Raw genomic sequence first — 22979 nt, forward strand, 5'->3', positions numbered from 1 at the left:
CTGATTTCTTGCAATTCATATAATTAAATAACTGAAGGTAAAGACCTATCCATCCTAGATGTATCATGTATCACTTCAAAAATTTCACATTTTCAATTTCCAAAAGTTAATAGTTATATGAATTTTCCATGAATACATGCTATTTCTTTGTATAAAGCCAAATGCTACAACAAGGAACAGAATAGTTTTAATATGAAGATACAAGTAAGCTAGATAACTAAGAAGAATTTAATAAAAACTGCTCCACATGAATAGGAGAAAAACAGGAAGGATTTTTGAACTCTGAGCAATCCAGATCTCAGAGGAGCTCCCTTCCCAACCGTTTCTTCTCTCATTGGAATTGTCTTCTCCCCAGGGTTCAGGGACAGACGAGGCAAGAGAGAAAGCTAGCAGTAAATAAAATGCTGCTTTATTAGGTACTGTGTCCTATGGGATGAACTGTGTTCCCCTAAAATTTCTGTGTTGAGGCTGACTCCCGGTAGCTCCGAATCCAACAGGATTTGGAGCCAGAGCCATAAAAGAGGTTATTAAGTTAAAACGAGGCCCTCATTCAATTAGACTTGTGTCCTAGTATAAGAAGAGGAAACCTGGACTCACAGAGGACTCTGGGACACACACACTCAGAGGCAAGACCATGGGAGGGCACAGAGGAGGTGGCCACCTGCAAGCCACGGAAAGGCCTCAGCCAACAACCAAACCTGCCAGCACCCTCAGCTTGGGGCATCTAACCATCACAGCTTAGGAAAACGAATGGCTGTTATTGAAGCTACTCACTTCGCAGTATCTTGTTAAGGCAGTCAGAGCAAACTAATACAGTATGGACTATGTTTAAACCAGGTTAAATGCATATCAGAAAGTACATTTCCATTGTGTACAGATTTGCTCTGGTACCTGAATCCATTTCTGAAAATAAAACGGCAACCTGGCCCATCCTCAGAGACCCAAATTCTATTATGTTTGCATTCCTATGAGAAAATCTGACTGGTCTCAGGTTTCCAATCCAATTGATCTCTAGGAGTTCAGAATTCAGATTTAGCAGCAGACCCCTGCAACCACATCAAAGTTACGAGTTTTCAGGGGAGACAGTTATCTTTTCTTTTTTTCCCCCTAAATATTTATTTTTGGTTGGGCTGGGTCTTCACTGCTGCAAGTGTGCACTCTCTAGTTGCTGCGAGCAGGGGCTACTTTCTAGCGGTGGGGGGCAGGCTTCTGCCTGCGGTGGCTTCCCTTACCGCAGAGCAGGGGCTCTAGGGAGCTGGGCTTCAGTAGCAGCAGCACTCGGGCTCAGGAGTTGCAGCTCCTGGGCTCTAGAGCACAGGCTCAGTAGTTGAGGCTGAGGTGCAGGGGCTTAGTTGCTCTGTGGTATGTGGGATCTTCCTGGACCAGGGATCAAACCTGCGTCCCCTACAATGGCAGGCGGATTCTTAACCACTGGATCAGCAGGGAAGTCCAGTTAATTTTTACTGTAGCCAGATGGACTAGTAACTCTCTACTATATGTAACTATTTACTTAGAGAATTGTCATTTTGAATCACTGACCATATGCAAGGAGGGTAAAAAAAATTAATTCAACTATTGTCTACAAAAACTAAAACTGGGAATTCCCTGGCAGTCCAGTGGTTAGGACTCAGGACTTTCACTCCTGTGGCCCAGTTTCAAACCATGGTTGGCAAACTAGGATCCCACAAGGCACAGCCAAAACAATAAAAAAGCCTGTAACTGGGAGGTACATTTGCTACCTGTTTGCCTATTTTCCCATTCCCTTTTCATCAGCATGGAAAGAAGAAAAAATGTTTCCGTGTTTTGATTTTCATAGGCACAAGAACAAGATACTAACCTTAAATATTTGGACAACAGATTAATAGCATCCATGGTGTCTTTGTTTTCCTTGTACAGTACAAAGTGACAGTAACTTCCCCTAGATTTTGGCCAAGAATGTTTCCTTGGATCTTAAAAAAAAAAAAAGTTAAATGTTATGTACACCATAATAAACGTTAGCTGAGTTTTTCCTTATGAAACTCTACAAGATCATTTTTGCTAGAGAATCCTTGAGTGAGAAATCAGATCCAGACTGACAAGAAACACAGGTTAAGCGGTTATAGCTGTGTGGACCACAGGCATTATTAAATTCTCTGACTGCATACTTATCTGTCTCTATTTGAAATCAAAAGCGAGAAGTACAGGTCATATGACAAGTGATTAAACCTAATGAGCAATCTTCACACAGAGAAACACAGAGGAGTTCAACCATCCGGCCTCTGGTTTAGTTGATAAATAGATGTCTGAAAGGGGATCAACGGGCTCTCCAGAACGTAAGCAGACCAGGGGGCGCCAGCAGTCATGGAGGAACCCATAAACCTTGCTTGTCTTGCCAGTTAGGTGTTCCCACAAAAAGCCGGCTCGGTGACATGGTGAGACTTTCCAAAGGCCACTTCTGTCACAGAAGTTTAGGTAACACTAGGTCATTTACAAAGGTCTCCAGACAGAGAGAGCAGCTGGCATTCAATACCTAATTGTCAATCTTCAGGCAAGAGGAGACTTTAAAAATTAAAAGTCTGAGCCATTGCTACTTCAACTGCTCAACTTTTCAGAAACTGACAAACATTTCAAGACTTTGGAGAATCTGACTTTATAGCTGTTCTTTTAAACATTTAAATTATGCTACTAGAAACATCTATTCAAACAACATTAAGATTTAGACTTCATTGCTGAAAGGTGTTCTGAAAAACCAACACTTTGGGAAAAATGTGTAAGCCACAATTGCACTTCCCAGATGTTGTACAAGAATGTCCATGAGTCTCATGTGACACAGAGATGCAGCTGCTATTGACAATGCATTTAACTCACTTCATTTCTGTAACTCGTTGAAAGAAACAGACTGTGAAAAGATATTTTACACAATCCCTAGAAAAGTCTTTGTCTTTTAGAAATGTTCCTTTTTCTCTGTGCCTAAAATAACCCTTTATCATGAACTCATGAATTCTTCATCTTTAGAGACACTAGAAACTTCTGGTACTAAAGTTACTTATACACCTGCCTTTGCCAAGGCAAAAACCACTGCTTGACAGGTTAGTTATATAAGCTACAATGCATAGAACAACCTGACCAATAAGTCATTTGGAAAACTGCCACAGCATGTATGCTTAAAGTATTACAGAAAAAGCACTGCAAGTATTTCTTTGGTTCTTGGTGTGAATTCCTTACAACTCATCCTCAGGAAATTGTGAACAGGGATACTATTTTTGGTTTTCCTTCCATCTCCCTCCATTTAAGCAAAGTTGTCTATACTTAGTACTTGTGACAGAAATCATTGGCATTTCATTTTACCTACATGAAACGCCAACCGCTCTTACCTGCTGCAGTTCTGACCTCTGTCCAAATGCACAGCATAAAGAGCACAAGAGAGCAGTATTTAATTTATAATAACATTAAAGTGCTTTAGAAGTGAACATGCAAATGGTCGCATGGGAAGCTGCTACCAAGGAACTCCTACAGCATCTGGTGGTTATGTGGTGGGTTGACAGCGATTTAGACATTAACAATGGAATGTCGCAGAGGCAAACAGTGAACAAGCAGAAAACTCACCGACAGGTTCAAGCCTCCCTGTCTCAATGCCCTCACAGTGGCCTGTTCATTGATCCTCAAAGCTGCAGTCTGTGCCCACAGGACATAGCAAAAGGTGTAAGACTGGATGCAAAATGCCTCCCCATCCAGAGATCTGTTTTCTTAAACATGGGAGGACATGTACCAGAACACTATTCGTAATTATCTTTTGGTTGTTGAGGCTGCAAGTGATGACTGTTTTGTATTGTGCTTTTCTGTGTTCATGAATTTCCTGCACTGATTTTTTTATTTTAAAAAAATGCAAAAATTATGGAAAACACTTTTCAAACCAATAGATTTAAAAAGAGGTTGAAGAGACATCCGTCAAATGCAATGTTCTGACCTTGTCTGTATCATGATTTAAATGGGTCCTCTGTATGCAAAAGGCATTTCTGAGACAATTAGAGAAAAAGTGAACGTGCACTGGGTATGAGATATTAAGAAATTATTACTGATTTTGTCGGGAGGTGATAATGGTTTAGGGCTTTAGTCCTTTTCTATCAGATACATGCTGAAGTATTTACGTGTGGAATGAAGTATTACATACGATTTTCTTTAAAAATACCTCAACAAGGGAAAAAAAGTGTGAGGAACAGATTCAACAACAAAATGTTAATAATACTGAAGATGGTTGATGGGTACCCAGGGGCTCAATATACTACTTCCTTTACTTGTCTGCATGTTTGAAAATGTCCATAATAAAAAGTTAAAGAAATATTTGTGATAAAAGCTGATGAAGTGTAAGCTACATTTTCCTCTAACTACCCATTTGGTACATTTAGTGACAAGAAACAAATGAAACCACAAGACTAAAACACTAAGTGCTATTACACCTTACGAGAAACCATGACAACCGATATGAGTCTGGCTCACAAACATGCATCTTATTAGCAAATCCAAGCAGTGAGCATGCATTCAATTATCTCCTCTGTAAATAACATACAAGGATTCTTTTTCCAAGTGCACTCAGTACACAAACTGTTAATAAGCCTATGTATTGATTAACTGGAAATGTTTTGAATAATGGAAAATCAGTGAGTCTCAACTTCCTTTGGGCGATTTGTTTGACTTTATAAAACTCCAAATCCTTGGAATGTTAGATAGCAGTTTAAGTGAATTTAAAATAACTTTCACACATTTTTGAGACACGCTGATTTAAAATGCGAAAGCAACGAATTCTCAGGCTAGGAAGCAACCTTCTGATGGTCTGATACTGCAGCCCCAGGGAGAGGAGAAACAGAATCCAGATAAAAAAAGAAAACTACATTCAGGAAGATTCATGTATTGAGCAGAGATCCACATGAATAAAGAAGGAAAAACATTTGTAGCTCAAGAAAGACGACAGGATGGGTAGCATGCAGAACATTCTTTCCTTCTCATTCAAGACAATTTCCCCTGCTGCACCCCCACACACCCACCCTGCAGCTTACTCTGGGGTCCTGCTCCAGCCACCATCACCCAGCTCCCTCTCCATCAGCTCTTCCCCTTCAATATATCAGTATGCTCAGGGCTCTTTCATTCTAGTCAAACCTATGTCTCCCTCTCCTTAAGCATTTTCCTTTTCTTTGTCCTTCTCTTTATGGTGGATTTATTATCTTCCATCCTAACCTACTGTGTGAACTGGTTTCCAATCACTCCACTAAAACTGCTCTGGAAAAGACACCAATGATCCCCAAGATCCTAAAAATTGGTGGACGTGTTTCAGAGTTCTCATCTTGTTGGACCTGTCTGTAATATTTTCCATGGCCAACCACTCCATCACTGAAATCCCCTCTTCCTATGGATTCTGTAACACCAGTGTCTCCCAGAAAATGAACTTTTTATGTCTGGCTCTTCCTCCTTAGTCTCTGCAGATTCCTAGATACAGGTACGCCCCCTGGAAACCATTAATTTCACACAAAATGGATTATCTCTACATAGTACATGGTGAAAAAAAAATTTTTTTTAACTTAAGTCTTTAAAAAGTTTTTTGGAGATGTACACTGTTTATCTCAAAATATAAGTTAATTTACCTGAGTACACAGTCTATGATAATTATACAGTATTTTCAGAAAAATACCATAAGTATGCTTTGGTAGATAAATCAATGTGCCCTGTCTATCAGGTTGGATTAACACACCAAATAACATTAGGGTTAAAAGAGCTGGTATCAATAATTTGTGTTTGGCCATCATGATTTAGAGTCCATCACACCTGTATTTTAGGCTGTGTGGCTCTATCTGAGGTTAAGAATGTTGCAAACCTGCTACATGGTGCATGACCCACCAATAACAACTTACGTCAGGGTTTGGTAGTAAGGGAGCTCAAAACATTCCAACTTAGCTTTGCAATGAGGCTTTAAAAGCTAATCTGTTCAAATGCCAGGCGAGGTGCCCTAGGAGGACGAGCTGTCACTGTTTCTGGGTTCTGTCTGTATAGGCAAGAACTGCCGTCTCCAGACACCAGCTCTCCCTACGTTCCCAGAGTTGCTTACTTGAGGTGGCCCCCAGCTCGCGGGTGGGGCCAGGCCTGGAGATGCTCACGGGCTCTCCGGTGCCAGTCGGGCCTCTGAGGAGGTGGCAGAGAATACGCAGAGAGCAAGCCTCTCGTCCATCTCTGAATAAACGCCACAGCCCCTCAAGCCCAAAAGGGCCAGATCTTCGTCCACACACTGATTCAACTGGATCTGCCCTCATGCTTCTTTTTTAGTGAGAAATTAATATTTTATTGAAGACATGAGAAGGGAAAGGGGTGGTTCATCTCACACAGCTCAGTACCTCATTTGGAAAACCTTAAGGAAATTTTTTATTTGGGGGGGGGCAAAAAAAGGGAAGGTATGGCGTGGCATAAGCACAGAAAAGGCAGATAAACACAGAACACCAGAGATCCGGCACCATTCACTTGAGGGGCAAACTGCCGGCCACTGTGGCCTGCAAATACCAAGATAACAAAACTTGGCTGCCTCCAAGGAGGAGCAACCATTTCCAAGAAGCAACCAGTCTGAGAAACACATGCTTCTCCTTTTCCAATCTGCTTCCTCAGGACCATAGTTGTCAGAACAAGACCCTGCCGCTTCCTCCTGCCTTTGCAAAAAGGTGGCTGACCGATGAGGACTGCCTCTCTCCAAGGAACATCTCCGCAGCAGCCCTTCTCAACCTGGGTTCCTGGAGAGAATTAAGACTGAATGCAGCAAATCATCTATGTAGGAATTCACCTTCCCTCCTCCACTGCTAGGTAAGTTACCAGCTACATGCCGCTTGTGGGAGAATGGAAAAAACACAGTCACTCATGTCACTCCCCACTGGGCTTAGTTCTCCTGGACAACCCTGGCTGCGGAACAGCTGTCAAGGTGACATTTTATACTGTCACTCAGACATCAAAGAAACATATGGCACTCAAGCCATGAGCCTCTGAACTGAGAAGTGATTAACAACTCATGCCCTCAAGCAGTCCCAGAACACATCCTCTCACTGCCCTTTCTGGTTATCTGCTGAGAAGTGACCTCCAACTGCCACTTTCTCCTCCCCACTGCTCAAGGATTCTCACTTCTATATCACTATCCAGAGCTACTGACTCGACGACATGATTTTCTCAGGCACCGCTAACTCTTATTTCTGCTCCCATTTTTCTCACATCCTCTCCTTTCACTAGAACCACAGTTATAGACAATTAAGGCTTCATCCACTCACAGCATTATCCCAAGAGAATACTGACAAAGCACTGATTGTTTGAACAGTCTTCTGTTGTATAACAATTGTGGAGTTTTACTAAAACAAATATATCTAGAAGTAACTCTTCACTAACAGGCATCATCAATGGTAGGGGAGGAGGTGAGCAAACAATTTTTCCTTTTGTAGTTTTCATAAAAATTTTATCTACTGATCTGACAGATAAAAGAAGAAAAATTATCATCCAATATTTCTTAAGGTTATATGCAAATAGTTATTTTCATGGCTGTAGAACATAGAACATAAAGAAACAGGATTCACAGACAACACACCCACTTCAGACGAATTCTACTCAGTGAAACATGGGCTTGGGTGAAGGGGTGGTTTTCTATATATTCCATGTTTTTTATGTGTAGTCAACAAGGTACTCACGGGTGGAAAGCAGCGGCACTGTTAATACAGGGACTTTGCAGTATATGTCACTGGGAGAGGTGACAAGCAGTTCCTGTTCACCTGAAAGCTTTCTTACCTCCATTAAGAGGACAGAATGAATTACCTTCTTCTTCTTCTGAATTACCACTCGGCCTGCCCTGCTCTTCAGGGAACGTATTAAATTACATAAGACTCTCTCTCTGGCACCACTGTCATTACAGTAAATCCGTACTCACATGTAAGACCTACTGCCCCCTTTACCAGACACACGACTGTGTGATTGTGACTGTGATTTCAGATGCAGGATTGCTCTAGCATCTGAAAGACTGTTCACCTTCTTTGAAGGAATGATATGGTCAATATCCTTCTCTGAACAACTGCAAAATGACCCATGAGTGTGAACAGGCAGGGAGAATGAGGAGGCAGAAGAAACGCCAGGTCACAAGCCCACTTACTTGCCAGAGCCTTTTTTCCAGCGGCATGATAGGCTACTATATATTTCTTCCCCTCTCTGTCTTCTGTTTTTGTCTCTAATCCTGGAAACAGAGATTTAATCGCTTGATGGATGATGGTTCTTTTCTCTTTGGTGTCCTCAATAACCTATTAAAAACACAGATAATGATACTAATTTAACAAACATTAAATAAAGGAAATAATACTAAAGAATTAGTAAAAACACTACTTATCTTAATAATGATATAAAGTAACCAAAGTAGAAGGGCACAATTTCAGAAGTCTTTTTTTTTCTTTAATTATTTTTTTATTGAAGTATAGTTGATTTACAATGTTTCAGGTGTAGAGGAAAGTGATTCAATTATACACATATAATTACAAGATATTAAACATAGATAGCTCCCTGTGGTATATGGTAGGTCTTTATTGTTTACTATACATATACTAGTTTGTATCAGTTAATCCCAAATTCCTAATTTATTAGTCCCTCACCCCTTTCTCCTTTGGTAACCTTAAATTTGTTCTCTCTATCTGTGAGTCTGTTTCTGTTTTGCAAATAATTCATTTGTATCATATTTTAGACTACATGTAAGTGGTATCACATAGTATTTATCTTTCTCTGTCTTACTTCCCTTAGTAGATCCCTCCATGTTGAATATTATTTCATTCTTTTTTATGGCTAAGTAGGATCCCAGCATATGTATGTACTACATCTTACTTACCCATTCATCTGTTGAAGGATATTTAGGTGCCTTTTATATCAGAAATCTTTTAGACCTTTACAAATTGCAAATCCTAAAAATCCATTTATTGAGTCTGTCCAGCTGTCAGGTACTGTTACCTATTATTTTATAATCACGGTCTTATTTAATCTCCATCAGTTTCCTATCAAGCCACCAGCACATTTATTTAGAGGTGAGGAAAGTGAGGCTGAGAGAAGTTAAGATTATATATTTGGAGGGGAGCAGAGCCAGATGTGAATTCCAGGCCATCCAATTCCATAGTCACCCATCACATCTGATGCTCTCTTTCAGGGACTCAGCTAAACAATGAACACCTCAGGGCTCACAGATGGAAAAGCAGGTGAGCTGTGTGTTTGGGGATATCAGAAACTCAATTCCCTGAATAATGCAATCTAATCTACTCCTGTGTCTATTGAACCCTGCCCTATACTGAGGAACTTTATAACGACAATTCAGTATATTTGTTTACTAAAAGAGAAAAATCTACATCAAGAAAATGTAAACTTACTAGTTATACAACTGTTTTTCAATTTCTGAATGTATCTTACACTGAGAAATACATTTCATACCTGGATTCAGTATCCAGCAATATATATTAATATATGATGGGTTAGTTGCTAAGTCGTGTCTGACTCTTGCGACCCCATGGACTGTAGCCTGCTAGGTTCCTCTGTCCATGGGATTCTCCAGGCAAGAATACTGGAGTGTGCTGCCATTTCCTTCTCCAATATATTAACATGTGTATGCACCTTATTAAAAATCTAAAAAAATGTACAGAACAGTACTTAACCCTTATAATGTGCAATACACTGTTATTTCCTATTTCATTACACTATAAAAATGTTGGTTAGCAAGAACAGTTTCTCTGAAGAGGTAAACAAAAATCGACAAATCTCTGGCCAGGCGTTACAAATAAAATAAGAAATGAAAGAGGAGAAATAACAACCAATAACACAGAAATACAGAAATCCATAAGAGAATACTGTGAACAACTATATGCCAATAAAGTTTCTCCACCAATCTAGAAGAAATGGATGAGTTTCAAGAACATACAGTCCACCAAAACTGAATCAGGAAGAAACAGATAATTTGAACAGATGGAGCACTAGAAATGAAACAGAATCTGTAATAAAAAATACTCCCTGCAAACAAAGGTCCAAGACCAGATGGCTTCACTGGGGAATTCCATCAAGCATACAAAGAGAAACTTACACTGATCCTTCTCAAACTCTTAAGAGGAGGGAACCGTCCCAAAGTCATTTTAAGAAGTCATCATCCCATACCAAAACCAGACAAAGACACTCATTATAAAGAAAAATATTATCTTTGATGTAAAAAATTTTAACAAAATATTAGCAAGCCGAAACTAACAACACATAAAAAAGACTATATACTATAATCCAGTTGGAGTCATCCCAGGGTCACAAGGATGGCTCAACACATGCAAATCAATCAATGTGAGGACTTTCCCTGGCAGTCCAGTGGTTAAGACTCTGCTTTCACCGCAGGGGGCACAGTTTTGATCTCTGGTAGGGAAACTAAGATCCCACATGCTACGGCCAAAAAAAAGAAAATTAATGTGATACATCAACAAAAGACAAAACCATATGATCATCTCAATAGAAGCATAAGAAGTATTTGATAAAATTTAACATCCATTCATGATATAAACTCTTACCAAAGTAGGTACAGAAAACAAACAAAAGCAAAACTAAACAAATGGAACCTAATCAAACTTACAAGCTTTTGAACAGCAAAGAAAACCATCAACAAAAATGAAGACAATCTACCAACTGTGAGAAAACATTTGCAAATGATGTGACTGACAACAGACTCACTTCCAAAATATAAACAGCTCATACAGCTCAATACAAAAACAAACAAACAAAAAACCCAATCAAAAATTGGGCAGAAGATCCAAATGGCTATTTCTCCAAAGAAGATAACAGACATGTGAAAAGATGCTCAACACCGCTAATTATTAGATAAATGCAAAACAAAACTACAATGAGGTACCACCTCACACCACTCAGAATGGTCATCATTAAAAAGTGTACAAATAAATGCTGCAAAGGGTGTGGAGAAAAGGAAACTCTCTTAAACGGCTGGTGGGAATGTGAATGGTGCAGGCACTATGTAGAATAATCTGAAGGTTCCTCAAGAAACTAAAAATAGAATTACCATATGAACCAGCCATCCCACTCCTGGACATATATTTGGACAACACTATAATTTGAAAAGATACATGTTCATGGCAGCACTATTTATAATAGCCAAGACATGAAAACAACCTATATATTGACAGATGAATGGATAAAGATGAGGTATTTATACAATGTAATACTACTCAGCCATAAAGAAGGAAATAATGCCATCAGCGGCAACATGGATGGACCTAGACATACGTATCCTAAACGAAGTAAGTCAGAAAGAGAAAGACAAATAAAACAGGATATACCTTACATGTGGAGTCTAAAATATGGTACAAATGACCTTATTTACAAAACAGAAACATACTGACAGACACAGAGAACAAACTAAAGGTAACCAAAGGAGAAAGAGGGTGGGAGAGGAATAAATTAGGAGTTTGTCATTAACAGATACAAACTACTATATACAAAAACATAAAAAACAAGGTCCTACTGTATAGCACAGGGAACTAACATATTCAATATCTTAAAATAAACCCTAATGGAGGGAATTCCCTGGCGTCCAATGGTGAGGACTCCATGCTCCCACTGCAGTAGGCATGGGTTCAATCCCTGGATGGGGAAACTAAGATCCCAAAGGCCACAGTGAGGCCAAAAACACACAGAAACAAACAAACCTAATGAGAAGGAATATGAAAAAAGAAAAAAAAAAAATATATATATATATAAACTGAATCACTTTGCTGCACACCAGAAAATAACACAACACTGCAATGAAAAAAAAAATGTTGGTTAAGATACAGTACACTAATTTCATGACCCACTGATGGACTGTAACCTGCAAGCTAATAAGATGTAATATAACCACTACTAGCTAAACCTAAGAATATTCTAGCAAAATAAAAAATATAAATGAATATGTATGTAAAGGAAAAATACATTATAATATAGATAGATTTTTCATATCGAAAAGTGAGTCTAGGGGAATCCCTGGTGGTCCGGTGGTTAGGACTCTGCAGGTTCGATACCTGATGGGGGAACAAGTTGAGTGACACAGAAAAAAAAAAAAAAAAACTGAATCTAGATCTAGAATTCACTGGAAGCAATGAGATGGAACCACAGTTTGTATGTATGAGTGAATACATATTCAAATCTCAAAAATTCAGATGAGGACACACCTACCCACGGTTCATGCTCTTTAAGGTAAAATCTTTCAGTAGATGGCATAACTATAATTTTTAAGGTGATAATAAATCTTGCCATCTCTGTAGGAAAAAGCATATTATAGAGATAATATATTACTGCACTGCCTGGACCATCTTCCTAGAGTGCTCTCAAAATCAATTCTTGGGAATTTCCTTCTTGGCATTGTTGACTATTTTGTCTATGAGTAAATTCAGTCATTAAAGATCTCTACAATTTTAATAGTACATACTTCTGAGAAATTTTGGTGGGGAGAAGAGGAGATGAGGGTTGGAGGCAAATAATAAATTCTGAAAGTGAAAAAAGTGAAAGTGACATCACTCAGTCGTGTCCGACTCTTTGCGACCCTATGGACTTTGCCTGCCAGGCTCCTCCGTCCATGGGATTTTCCAGGCAAAAATACTAGAGTGGGTTGCCATTTTCTTCTCCAGGGGATCTTCCCAACCCAGGGATCGAACTCAGGTCTTCCATGTTGCAGGCAGACTCTCTACTGTCTGAGCCATGGAGGAATCCCCCAAAATTCTGAGAAGTTACAGTAAACTCTTTTTACCTGGGAGCAATGGAAGTGGCAATTTCAGACAACCCAAAATCCAGCAAGTCATCAAAATATAGTACAAGATGAATTTAACACAAACTTACAATTCTAAAAGTCTTGTGCTACAAGATTCTTAGAATCTTGTAATGTATTTTCTTTGCTACAGAGATCACCTAGAGCTGCTGTGTCCCTTATGGTAACCACCAGCCGTACATGGCAACTGAGCACTTGACACATGGCAAGTCTGAAATGAGATGTGCTACCAGTATAAAGTGACACAGGATTCTGAAGACTTAGTAGGAAAGAAAGAAAATAAAACATGTCGTTAGTAATTCTGAAAATACTGATTACATATTGAAATATTTTGATAATAGTAGGGCAAATAAAATATATCATCAAAATTATTTGCCTGTTTGTTTTTCCATTTTTTGAAGATTTGATATTGAAAACAAGTCTTGCATCACAATTTCACTGGACAGGACCATGGTGGTGGTAGTTTAGTTGTTAAGTCATGTCCAACTCTGGTGACCTTGTGCACTGTAGCCCACCAGGCTCCTCTGTCCATGGAAATCTCCAGGCAAGAATACTGGAGTGGGTTACCATTTCCATTTCCTTCTCCAGGGGATCTTCCCAAGCCAAGGACTGAACCCACGTCTCCTGCATTGCAAGCAGATTCTTTACTGTTGAGCCACCAGCGACAGCACTAACTGAGAAGAGTAAAACTTCCATAACAAACAGCTTTTAAAAAGGCATTTACTGTTCTATTTAGTAGCTGAGCCCTTTTTTGAAAGAACAGAAGTAGTCTCAAGATAAGCAAAACAACACTCCCTTACCTCCTTCCCCCAATTCCCCTCCCTTCCAGTGCCCCATTGGAGACCAGGAGGCCTTTGGAGCTGGGGCCATGGCCTCCCTGTCAGGACCACACTGTCAGGCTGTGACAGTCCTTTGCAGCAGACACTGTGTGATACAATGGTCACTCTGCAATTCCAAATAGCAGATTTTTTTGTCCATTTGTGGTCATGTAAAAAAAATTTTTTTAAAGCAAAAATATAACTTTTTTTTTTCTTTTGGCCATAGTTTATCTGAATACTTGTTACCTGTCACTGATAAAAAATATTTTTTAACACAGTGCTCTTTTAGATCAAATAGGGCAAGTCCATCCTTTTGTTAACTACTGTAATTCTTCCAGAAGACACTTATTAAACATCCACCCAAAAAGACGCAATGAAAACCTTAAAAAAAACTTTTCACATGTTTTTGCACTACTTACCTCAATGGCAACACTGGTTTCCTTATTTTTAAAAAGCTGGAGCTCTTCTAAACGCTGCTTTTCTTCAGCTGTTAAAACTGTAAATACATCTTCTGAAGGATCCTTTAAAATAACCATGAGAACTCCCAGTGAGTCACACACAGAATTTGAGGCTGTCAAAGCTCTGTATTTCTATGATCTCCAGGAAATATTATTTTTATACAGAAAGTGACTTTTGCTAGAGAGCTGTTCCTACCTCTTCATCTACTGGGACAGACAAGTCACTCAAATGGCTGATTCGTCCATCTCTTCCTATTTCATGAACAACGAAGTCAGAGTATCTGAGGAAAAGAAAATCAGAGCATTAACATTTTGCTGCCTATTAATTTTAGGAGAAAGTTTGTCAACAGTAAGCCTTATTATTGTGCAAAACAGGTATTAAAAATAAAAACTTTCAGTGCAGAGTCATGTAGTTATTTTTTCTGGTTTCATGATGAAGTCTAATCCACACCTTGGCCTGGTACCAGGTACGGAAAAAACCTTCTGAGCTTCTAGAATATTCTTCCAGAAAAATGCCTAGATCAAAGCTTATTAATGTTGCCCTATGGTTATATAGGTCATTCTAAAGTGAATCATGAAACACAGCAAATTTAATTAAATTGGAAGCCAGTGTATCTACCTTGGGCCACCCTGAAGCTTACCTTTATGCTAAATACTTTACATACATTATTTAAAGTCCTATTAACTATTCCCAGGTAGCATGACCCATTTTTCAGACAGGGATTCTGAGGCTCAGAGGAGTTAAGTAACTATCAAGTAACTGAACTACATTCACATCCAGATCCACCTGGCTACAAAGACCACCTTCTTTCTTCTGTCAATGTGGCCCATTCAGGTAAAAGAGTTTAAGATTTTAAGACCAATTCAAGTGAAAACTCAAAACCATTTAATTACCATTGAAAGTAATTTATTTTAAGGAAATACCCATTCACATACTAACAAAGCATGCCACAGGGAATGCTATTTTTTACTCATTTTATATTCAAATAGTTTCATTTACTCATTTGGGCAGCTTTCCTTCATCCTATTCCTGACTGACCACTGGTGTGAAAAATCCTTGCGGATAGAATGCTAAATGGAAGAATAGACTGATTTCTTTTTAAAGTAAAGAGTTAATAAAACAAAAATAACTTGATACGAAAACAAAACGAACCTTTCTTTTAAGATTCCTGAGAATCCCTGGTGAGAGCTTACGAACTTGGTGATGCCCACATCCAGCTCCGACAGCCCATGCTTCATCATGTCTGCAAAGCTCTCCGCTTCCTCCTCCTCCTCACCCTCCTCTGAGAGGCCATCTTCCTCCTCCTCTTCCTCTGACGGAACTTCAGAGTTCTTTTTACCCTGTCCAGCAGTTTCGGGAGGCCCAGGCACCTTTTCGCTGCTGGGTAGAGAGCTGTTCTCTAGCCCATCTTGACCTGTGTTTGGGCAGCATTCTGAGACCTTCTGTCTCTTGGCCTCCTCAGCTGAGGCCACACTGTCATTATCTTCGATGGCAACGGACGCCCGTTTCAATGACACACTAGCCATTTCTGTCATCTCCATTTTCAAGTATCCAAGAAAACATTTAACAGAACCTTTTAGAAGGAAGAGAGCACGTGGTAAAAATCACTTCTATACAGAATTGGGTTTCAGCAAACAGAGGCACAGTTAACTTTGTTCCTAAGGTCTTAAGGATCAATTATTAAAATAATTATTCCAAATATGCTTTTAGTGGCATAGAAAAAATGGTACAACACTTCTGCAGGGAATTTGATATCAAAAGCCTTTAAAATATGTATGCCTTTTGACCCAAAAATACTTCTTTAAGTGATTATCCTAAGAAGTTAATTAAAGTGTTTCAAGTTTTAGCTGTAAGGATGCTCATCTCAGTGCTTTCACATTAAAGAAAATTAAGAACAATGACATTAAGGTACATAAGCTGAACAAAATGTAAAAACAATGTTCAAAGAAACTGGAAAAGGCAGTTACTTCGAGGAGAGGGTAGAGGTGGCTGGGGACAGCAGGAAGACTTGTTTTCACTGAATACCGCAGTTGTATCACCTAACTTTTGCTTCATGGATCTTGCTATCTTTTCAAAAAACTGATTAAGATAAACGTGTATACATATATTCACTGACATGAACACATACTCATACCATGTCATTTTTTTTTCTTTCTTCTTTTTAAAGCAAGGAGAATGAGATTTCCCTAGTGGTCCAGAGCCTTCCAATGCAGGGGATGTGGGTCCGATCACTGGTCGGGAACTAAATCCCATATGTCTCGGGACAACTAAGCCTGAGCCTCAGCTACTGAGCCTAAGCACTTTAGAGCCTGGGTATACAACTAGAGAAGCCCACACACAATGAAGACTCAGCACAGCCAAAAAATAAAAAATGGACTTAAAAAAAAAGCAAGGAGAATAAAGAGTTCTTTAAGTACAGAGTTTCAGTTTTGCAAGATAAAAAAAGAGCTTTACATATTGACTGCACAACGTGTATGAACTTAACACTACTGAACTATATACTTAAAAATGGTCAGAATGATGTTGTGTGTAGTTTGCCACAATTAAAAAAATACAGATCATTTAAAGCTAGTACACAAATTACTGAGCAGAAGTCTAGGAAGCCATATATACTTTGCATGAAGAGCACACATTTATTAATATCTAAGACTGCAAGTGCCTGTCTAATTTGATTTTATTTGATGCTCTAGGTGAAACAGGGATAAGGCTTTTTCTTACTGTAATTCTATTGCTATTTAGTTGCTAAGTCATGTCTGGCTCTTTTGCAACCCCATAGACTGCGGCCCGCCAGGTTCCTTCCATGGGACTTCCTAGGCAAGAATACTGGAGGGGGCTGCCGTTTGCTTCTCCGGGGGACCTTTCCGACTCTGGGTTCGAACCCGTGTCTCCGCATTGCAGAGTGGCTCCTTTACCACTGAGCCACCTGGGAAGCCTTGTATTAATTATATACGGAGATGCTTAAAGTAACATACAAACTCAGTAAATATAAAGAACATAAATGAGCAGAACATCCTAGTTCTCCTAGTTAACCAGAATCCCATCTATAGAAGCATCTACGGCAGAGCAATAATGGTGAACTAAATTTTAAGAAACCATGTTTGATCTTGCCTCATTGTCAAAAATCAAGAATGGAAAGAAAAGGAAAAAAGGATCATGACGGCTACAAAAAAAGGGTGGGAAAGGTAGAGAAAAATGTGAGTAAAAATAATTTTGTTTGAAAGACAAAAAAAAAAATTAAGAAAATGGAAGAAACCAAGAAACAGGAACAGAAGTGGACTGCAACTAGTTATACAATTCATAAAATTATCTCTTAATTCAAGTAAGAAAGCACTTATTTTTTACGTGTTCTAAGCAAGGTTTAGCAAAAGAGAACACTGACTTATGTGATGTTGGTGCTATTTCATTCTCATTTTATTTCAACAAAACTGCCCTCAGAGCTTGTACACCAGTGAGGGCCAGGGCCTGGGGCTTACTTGGAGACATGGCAACACACAGAGGACCATGGGGATCTGGTGGTGAGGGTGTCTGAGAAGACCCATTCCTAATCAAAGACCAGAAGTGAACACAAGAGCTAAGCTTTGGGGACTGCGTAAGAGAGAGGCTGTGGAAAAGGGGGGAGGAAGGTGGCGCGGCATGCATAGGAGCTGGAGGAACCCCACCAGGCTGGCCCTGCATCACCAAGAGTAAAGCGTACAAGCAGGGAGCCTGGAGTTAAAGCTGGGAGCTGGCTGAAGCCACAGCAGGCTGAATGGAGGGAATTACATCTGAAAAACCAAACTGCCATCTGATTCATGAGTCAGAGATATTTCTCGGCATCTTTTCAAAGAGAAAGATGGGGTTAGGCTGGAAGATTAGGTAAGACAACAACCGAGGAAAGAAATCAGCTTGATCAAAGGCTGAGGCAAGGGTAACAGAAGGTGGAGGTGGGTTCAGGAACATTTAGGAGGGGGTGCGGACAGGACTGGGTGACCAATGTGGGAGGAAAGAGGAAATACTATAGGATGACTCAGGTTTTCCATCCTGGGGACTTGAGCGGGTAGGGGAACTCTTCCTGACATGGGGACCCCAGAAAGAGGCGCGGGGGCCTGGGGGTGGGGAGGGGACAAGCGCATGTACAGTCCAGCAAAGCTGCTGGCACCTGGCGGACATCCCTGAGTCACTTATCACACTGTGTCACACAGTCTTCCCCCCAAACCCACAACGGCTCCCCAGAGGCGGTGTGGACCTCGACCAGGAACTGAGCACGGCTTGTGAGCTGCTGGCCCGGAACAGTGGCCTCCGGAGCGAGCAGCACGGCTGCAGAAGCACCTGCAGGAAGCCAAGAAGAAGGCGCGGCCACCGAGACGCCCCAGGTGTGAAGACACACCTGCGCCATGTGATTATCCTGCCTGGGGTGGTGGGCTGCATGGTGGGCATCTACAATGGCAAGACCTTCAACCAAGTGGAAATTAAGCCTGAGATGATCAGCCACAGCCTAGGCGAGTTCTCAGTCGCCTACAACCCGGTGACATCTGGGCCACCCACTTGTCCCAATTCACTCCCCTCAAGTAGCCTGCCAGCTAAAAGAGACACAGACATCTCTAGAAGAAAACAGCCCCCACCCCCACCCCAAGTCCCCAGCTGGCATGACAGGATCTACCAGGAGGTCCTGATACCCTTCCGAGTCCTGCACCCTGCTCTCTTCAGGGAGGGCTCAGGCTTTATGGTGAGCTGCACGTCTACCTCCTTCCCAGAATGCAGAGAACTCATCATGCTCTTTCTCAGCAACCTGAGGGCCACGAGCCTTGACAGAAACACCAGTTACTTCCTCTTCCCCATTCTGCTTCGGCACCGTCCATCATCCGCTGTGTTGATTTCCAGTCCTCCACACACGCCGCTAACTCAGGCCCAGCCCCCACAGGTGCCAATCCCAGCCTGACTGCTCACAGAACTCTCTCCAGTAGGAGGTCCTCCATATCTGTATTCTCAGATCAACCTAGTCTCACCTGACAGGATGGACATGAAACTGAGCCAGCTCCAGGAGAGACTGAAGGATGGGGAGCCTGGTGTGCTGCAATCCTGGGCATTGCAGAGTCCGACACGACCGACCAGCTCAACACTGCCACCACCACCACCACCACCTGTCCTTTAAGACTCATCTGAAGACCTTGAGGCCCAAATTCCATGCCCTCCTCTCTATTAAGTCCACGTCTTCCCATTTTACCTCCCTTCGTGTGCACTATCCATATAGGCACCCCAACACCAGGCTTTCCCGCCCCACCTTCCAGCTGTGTAACTGGTCAGAGTAAATACCCTCTCCTAGCCCCTGTTCTTCAGCTGAAAAACACGAATAATATGTGCTTCATAGGACTGTTGTGAAAATGAAATGAGATGACAGAGTGGCTAGCCACAGTAGGAACTAAATAAATGCTAGTCTCTTGTCCTCCTTCAAGAGGTGTGCAGACTCTCTGAGGATATTAATTCTCTAATACCTGCCAGAGAATCCAGAGAAGTATAATAAGCATCAGTGGATATTTTTGAGACGTCTTGAAACAGGTGCTGAAGCTCTTCGCCATCTACCGAGATCAAAGACACACTAAGTAGCAATTCCCTCATGAAATACTGGTCCTGGGCGATGACATCAACGGCCACTAACATCACAAAAAAGAGAAAACCAGACGCTGCAGGCCCCTGAAAGGACATGCTGTTGTCTATGAAGTTCTTACTGACTGAAACCATGTCTACTAGTCTAGATGGCATAAAGAGACAGAAGATGTTACGTTCACCACCACCACGGGGAAGCGATCAGCAGAAGCCTGAATGTGGAAAGCTTAACAAGGATTAAGACAGTCCCTCAACTAATGAAAAGCAACAGGAAAAGGAGGAAAGAGGAATGTACAAATAGATAAACCTGGATCTTTCTTTGAATCCAGGTTTAACAAGCCAACTGTTAAAAATGTATTTATGAGACAATCAGGGGTACTGAAATAGTGGGGACAGTTGATGACATTAAGATAGTATGGTCAACTTTTAAGGTGCAATATCACTATTCAACTCAGTCGCTCAGTCGTGTCCAACTCTTTGCAACCCCGTGGACTGCAGCATGCCAGGCTTCCCTGTCCATCACCAACTCCCGGCGCTTGCTCAAACTCATGTCCATCGAGTTGGTGATGCCATCCAATCATCTTGTCCTCTGTCATCCCCTTCTCCTCCTGCCTTCAATCTTTCCCAGCATCAGGGTCTTTTCTAAGAAGTCAATTCTTCGCATCAGGTGGTCAAAGTATTGGAGCTTCAACTTCAGCAATATCACTGTGGTTACACTTAAAAATAGAAGCTCTATGTTTTAGAGATACAGACTGAAATCTTTATGGTTGAAAAGATATGAAGTCTGGACTTTGTTTCAAAATAATTTACCAGTGGTGAATGCAAGTGGAGTGGGGTACAGATTTAAAACAAGACTGGCCATGAGTTGATAATTGTTGAAACTGGGTGATGGGAACATGGGGATGTCATCACGTCATTCTGCCTACTGTGTATGTCTGAAATGTTTTACTATCAAAGTTCAAGGTATAAAAAGATACACTAATTGTTCTACTGTCATCAAACCACCACTCTTTCCAGCTCTACTGCTCCCTCTCTCCGACCACCTGTTCTTCAAACACACCAAGACCTCCAGTTCCCAGATACCACCTCTTCCACCTTCATTTCTTCAAGTACTCCAAAGCTCAACAACTCCAAACTCCTAACCAACGCTCAGCACTCTTGCTCACTAGTCCTGCTGCAAGATCCCTGCTAAACCTCAACTGAGGACCAATTCTGCTGCCTCCACCTGTGCTCCTGGCCGGAGAACACAAGGCCAGGTGAGTGGACTTCTTCTCATGACAACCCTCCAGGCTGTCTTGCCATCCCTCCAACTCCTGTGTGCCATTCACAAAGAGAACAGGGGTCCTCAGGCAGTGCACCTCCTACCAGCACATTCACAAAACCCCCTATTGTAACCACTGCCAAGCAACGGAGGCCCTCGGAAGGGAGGTCCAGACTCATTTTAACATTCACTCGCTCCTCGTACCTCAACAAACACTCACCGTGCACCTCTGTGCCGGGCATTATTCCAGGCGCCACACACGACACAACACGACACACAAGCAAGTCAAATAAACACCCCACCAGCATGAAGCTCATCTGGCCTCTACTCCATGCTTTTCTCCTGCCTCTGGAGGTGCTCTTTTCCCCTCCTACTCAACTTGCTGCTTACATCTGGCTTCCCCGGGGTCCTTCCCCCGTTCTGATCCCTTCTCAGTCTCCTTTTCCAGCCAAGACCCATCTCGAACTCCCTGTTCACTCAAGGGTCCAAGGCAGTGAGAACAACAGCCAAACAATGATAGCGTGTGCACAGTGAGTTCTTTCAAGCCTCTCTTCAGCCTTGTGACTTATGTGTCATTATTATTCCCACCTTAGCCCCTAAAAAACTGAAGCCCAGAGAGTATCTTGCACTAGTTCACACAGCTAGTAAGAGGTGGAGTCAAACATCAAATTCAACATGCCCTAAAGTGATCCCATCTTTTCCCACCACAAATGCACTTTTTTTTTTTTTTTTATCGTCCCTGAGTAATAACAAAATCTGTACTTTAAACATACTGTTATGTCAATGTCTATAGTCTTTCTAGTATATCATATAGACTTCAACTGTCATCATCGTGTGTATACAAAGCTTTCTACAGCCAGGTAGGTAAGCCCTTTTATATCTCACAAGGGCTTCAAAACATGTAAATTAAAACGCCACCAATGTCTTCAATAGCCTTTCATTAGTTTAACTTGTCGATTTATTGCTCTACTAAAATGCAAAGTAATTTAACAAGTTCTACAAAGAGTTACCCTGATTTCTATAGCCAGACCTGATTAATAAGTAAATTAATACTATGAATAAAAGAGGTTCATTGGTAAAATTTTTTTACAAATAATGATGAGCTCTAAGGCCTAAGAAATTGCTTATCTTGCTAAATTGCAACATCAGTCTGTATCAGACATTTGAAAAGTATACTTGAAAGGTACAATTTATTTTTTTTTTTTTTACATTTATTTTTTTTTTTTTACATTTATTTTTTTTTATTTTTATTTTTATTTTTTTTTTATTCTTTGAATCAAATGCACTTCTTTTAAATTGCATCTCTTACCTCAAAAAATCTTACCAACAAATTACCAGTCACCTAAGCCAAAATACGGGTATCACTCCATCCCCTCATCTTCCCCTATGTGAATGAAATTCTAGAAGGCTTAGGACAGCATTGTTACACCTAACATCCCTGGAATGAGGATATTAGCAGATGGTGGCTCTGAAGTATCAACCACTGACGTCAACTCTTGTTTGGTGAGTGGCAGTTTGGGCATGTGACTTGGCGTCTGATCTAGGTTGTGCCATTTACCAAGTGAGCCACCACTCTTAAGTCTCAGCTCCTTTCTCTGTAAAGCAGAAAAATGATGACATGGTCAAAGGTCTAATCTAGCTGTTGCTATTCAACTATTGGTCATTAATATTTATTACGGATGCTTTCCACTGCAGAACTGTGCTGCTGAGTCTGGGAAAAAAATCAAAGCTTCTTATGGTTCTTTTCTGGGCTAATGGTTAAGCATGGCTCTCTCCTTCAAACATTTCAATTTTAAGAGACCCTCAAAGCACTGCCAAGAGCACCAAATAAACGGGCCTTTAGTATTTTTTGGCAGTCTTTTTCTTGATACTTGTGGACAATTGCCTGATCTCTTTTTCTTGTTACATTTAATTGCAAAGACAAGCTCATTAAACAAAATTATACTTTCCATTTGTTTTAGCCGATGGCCCTAATACAGACATTAATAATTAAGGTGTATGTAGCACAAGTGATTATAAATCACTTAATATATATTTTGTTAAGTTCTGTCTATGGGCC

The 22979-nt window shown here is 40.8% G+C and overlaps 1 protein-coding gene across 1 annotated transcript in view; it reads right to left on the minus strand.

The window, feature by feature from the left end:
- The window catches only part of PUS7 (pseudouridine synthase 7), a 51927-nt gene that overhangs the window by 26306 nt on the left and 2642 nt on the right, over positions 1-22979 (minus strand). Inside the window, exons 2-6 of the mRNA XM_043872088.1 lie at positions 15229-15649; positions 14272-14356; positions 14037-14138; positions 8138-8282; positions 1838-1949 (exon numbers count right to left, since the gene is read on the minus strand). Of these exons, the coding sequence (XP_043728023.1) occupies positions 1838-1949; positions 8138-8282; positions 14037-14138; positions 14272-14356; positions 15229-15649 (865 nt within the window). The remainder of the gene's footprint in view (positions 1-1837; positions 1950-8137; positions 8283-14036; positions 14139-14271; positions 14357-15228; positions 15650-22979) is intronic.

This window comes from Cervus elaphus, chromosome 18 (assembly GCF_910594005.1).
Source record: "Cervus elaphus chromosome 18, mCerEla1.1, whole genome shotgun sequence".
NCBI lineage: Eukaryota > Metazoa > Chordata > Mammalia > Artiodactyla > Cervidae > Cervus > Cervus elaphus.